Raw genomic sequence first — 3,985 nt, forward strand, 5'->3', positions numbered from 1 at the left:
CCAAATCTCTCGGTTGTAAAATCAAAACAGATAAGGAAATCCGGGCGTGGTGGATCATGCTTCTGTCGTGCACACCAGTAAGTGTTGCCGCCTTTGATAGACACGCCATAGTGGTGAGATTCTATTTCCCAGTCCGGATCATTGACACAATCAACAACTTTCCATGAGTTCGAGTTTAGATTGTAGATTTCAAACTTAGTAACTCGACGATTCACCCGCGGGTCGTAATCATCCACAAATCTCAACACTTTGAGGCTAGGACGCTGCGAGTACTTGTCTTTCTTCATCTCATAACCGAGAGCGTACCTGTCCAATATGTCGTAATAAGAATTTCTCGGTGGTTCGATCCACCTCGTTTGTCCGGAACAAGGGTTCCACACAACAAGCCTAGATTTGTCTTTGGTGATGCATAACAACAAACCGCTGCAGTGAAAGATTTGAGATATCTCGATACGATCTGGGCTAACAAGTTTACCTATACGCTCCATAGATGTATTGAGGAGATTGGTAAAATTGACGTTGAATAGATAAACCCTAAAATCGAGCATCATCACCACCTGAAACTCCTTCCTCTTCTTTGCTGCTGCTTTTGCTTCACTGATGTGCCTCTTTGTAAAAATCCTGTCTTTTGATAAAGCTCTCCAGTTTTTGCATGTAGATCGCACTCCTCCCAGAGATGTCACCGGAAGCCTAGAGAGCACCCTCTCCGCCAAATCCCTTGGAAGATCGGATATCATCGCCACAAGGATCGAATTTGTTATGGAAATAAATGTAGGTTCGCCGATTTCTTCTGGATCTATATATTTATGTATGTATACCGACAGAACATATCACTTCTGATATCTTTCCCTTCCGACCAAAGTACACACAATGTGATCGGTAATTAATAGATTTATTATAAACTTGGGCTTTAACGCATTTAGGCCTGTTACACTCTTAGATTTTGTTTTCTCAAAACCTAAATTCCATGCGAAACAAAATAACATATGTCTGGATAATATATAATTTTTATCGTAAATATATAATTATTTAATAAAAATATTTGATCGTAATTTTCTTTTTTAAATTCCTAAACCAAAAAAGAATTGTGAAAGCTATGTGAAAGAAATTTACCCTTTTTAAATAATAACATATTTAAAAATAATAATAAATTAAAATATTTGATAATATTTTTCCTTTTTTTAAAATCCTACACAAAAAGAATAGTAAAAATATATTTGTTAGTAAGTTTCTTTTTTTTTTTTCAAATCCAAATTTTCCTTTTTAAAACACTGAAAAAATAGAAATATAAAAAATATTATTGTACTTTTTAAATATCCTACATTTCTTTTTAAAAAAACACAAGCAGAAAATTTTTAAAGAAATATTTAAAAACGAATTATAAAATCCTAACAAAAATATATTAATAAACATCTTAAATAAAAATGAATTAAAAATAAGTAATTTTCCTTTTTTAAGTTTAAACAAAGAGAATTGTAAAAGTAATCTTATTATTTTCTTATAAATAAATAAAAATTTCCTTTTTAATAAAAAAAATTATGTTTCAAAATAATAAGCAAAACATTACTGCAAATATTTTACATCAATATATAAGTTTAAGTTTCTTCATATTATTTTCACAAAACACAGTAATATTCACAAGAAAAATTACGTGAGTATTTGTTTTCAATTTCTTGATATAACTAGAATATTTTCCTATTATCTTTGTTACATCTTGTGATGATGTCATAATTGTCGTAAAATTATGATCTTATCATCGTACATGAGTACATATATGCGCAAATATTATGAATATGTGTTTGTTTGTTTTTTTCTGAAAATTTAAATTGATTATCAACAAAAAAATACATGCCACTGAGGTTTATGCTTTCAGTAATGAACACAATCGATAGAAGAAACAACTAACTAGACCTCGTCAGACTGTGATTCGTTCAAGCCAACGTTGCATCTTATCGCTATAGAAAGATGGGTGTCGTATCATAAAGAGCAGATCATGTTCTTGATGGTCTTATCAACAATACGAACATGTGGCCTGCACTCTGGGATAAGAATATGTATTTGTATAAGACACTAGGATTGGTCCGCCATACGGACGGGAAGTTATAATAAAAAACTATTTTAAAACTAATTTTAAGTTAGCATTTAGTGCTAACTTTTATTATGTCGAATAAAGTGGCAATCTTCTTATCTCGAATAGTTTTTATCTTTTTATTTAAAAACTAATTTTAAGCTAGCATTTAGTGCTAACTTTTATTATGTCGAATAAAGTGGCAATCTTCGTTTATGGTAATGAACTGTCGATCGATATCGACCAGTCCCATCGGTCGATGCTTTGAGCAATTGCCTCCTTGAATTTTTGTTTGCTTTTTTTTTGTTCTTTTTTTTTTGATAAATAAGAAAATACGTAATCAGTAGGTTGCCTCCCCACTCAGCGCTTACTTTACGTCGTTTAGGTCGACTGTGATGCCATATCAATCAGTAGGTGGCATTCCTAGACATGTAATCTGTTTGTCCAGTATCTTTTCTTTCGCCCAATAATGCTTTTCTCTTTGTCCATTTACCATAAACTTTTCTCCTTTAGAGTTTACTAAAACCATGGTCCCATAGGGGCTTACTTGTTTAACAGTAAAGGGACCTGACCATCGTGAGCGTAATTTTCCAGGAAATATTGACAAACGAGAATTATACAGAAGCACCTGGTCATTTGGTTCGAATGTCTAGAGATGATCTTCTTATCGTGATAAGCTTTTGTTCTCTCCTTGTATAGCTTTGAGTTTTCATAAGCGCGATGTCTGATTTCATCTAACTCATTCAGCTGAACCAATCTCCTTTCCCTAGCAGGTTTGACGTCAAAATTCATCATCTTTATGGCCCATGCCGCTTTGTGTTCTAACTCCACCGGAAGGTGACATGCTTTCCCATAAAGTAGGTGAAATGGTGTAGTTATGAGTGGCGTTTTAAATGCAGTTCTGTAAGCCCAAAGTGCATCATCCAATTTTGTAGACCAATCCTTTATTTTTGTTTTTCACACTGTCTTTTCCAGAATTTCCTTGATTTGACAGTTGGAAACTTCTACTTGTCCGCTGGTCTGAGGATGATAAGGCGTAGCTACTCGATGGTGGACTCCATGCTTCATAAGCAGCTTCTCAACCACCTTGTTGATGAAATGAGAGCCTCCATCGCTTATTACCACTCTAGGAACTCCAAATCGTGGGAAAATGATACTTTTGAAAAGTTTAACGACTACACCAGCATCGTTCGTCGGGGATGCTGTTGCTTCTACCCAATTAGATACATAGTCGACAACGACTAGGATATATTTGTTCCCGTGCGAGGAAGGAAAAGGGCCCATAAAGTCGATGCCCCAACAATCAAACACTTCCACTTCAAGTATGAAATTATGTTGCATTTCGTGTCTTTTGCTGAGTTTTCCTCTTCATTGGCAGCGATCACATCGTGCTATGTAGGACTGAGCATCTCGAAACATGGTATGCCACCAGAAGCCTGCTTGTATAATCTTAGACACTATTTTGAAACTTACAAAATGCCCAGCACAATCAGATCCATGGCAGTGGAATATAATGTCTTGAAATTCAGATTCTGCTACGCAATGTCTGTATATTCCGTCGGAACAATGTTAATAGAGATAAGGCTCGTCCCAATGATATCTTCGGATCTCTCTTAGAAACTTCTCCTTGGTATATCCTGAAAATGTGTCTGGCTCTACATCAGCGGCAATATAGTTCACTATATCAACATACCATGGCCCTTCTGAACCGGATGCAGTCAACGCACACACCTCCAGGCTGGAACTTCTATCACCGAGAGATCCTATATTGGCTTGCGTAAGGTGGCCAGCGACATTGATATCTATGTCAACTATCGATACCTCTCGTTGAGTGTATTATCATGATGGTTGTTTAATGTGTCGATCGATACCTCTCGTTGAGTGTCGATCGATGCGTTCTAAGATGTAAGATGCACA

The 3,985-nt window shown here is 35.5% G+C and overlaps 1 protein-coding gene across 1 annotated transcript; it reads right to left on the reverse strand.

Moving 5' to 3' along the window:
- Window positions 1-5: 5 nt before the first annotated feature.
- LOC106320198 (F-box/kelch-repeat protein At3g16740-like) lies at window positions 6-848 on the reverse strand (the record flags this gene model as incomplete). Its single annotated transcript, XM_013758566.1, has 1 exon — window positions 6-848. A coding segment is annotated over exon 1 (732 nt), but the record flags the coding sequence as incomplete, so codon positions are not given.
- Window positions 849-3,985: the final 3,137 nt, after the last annotated feature.

The sequence above is a fragment of the Brassica oleracea genome, unplaced genomic scaffold, assembly GCF_000695525.1.
Source record: "Brassica oleracea var. oleracea cultivar TO1000 unplaced genomic scaffold, BOL UnpScaffold00848, whole genome shotgun sequence".
NCBI lineage: Eukaryota > Viridiplantae > Streptophyta > Magnoliopsida > Brassicales > Brassicaceae > Brassica > Brassica oleracea.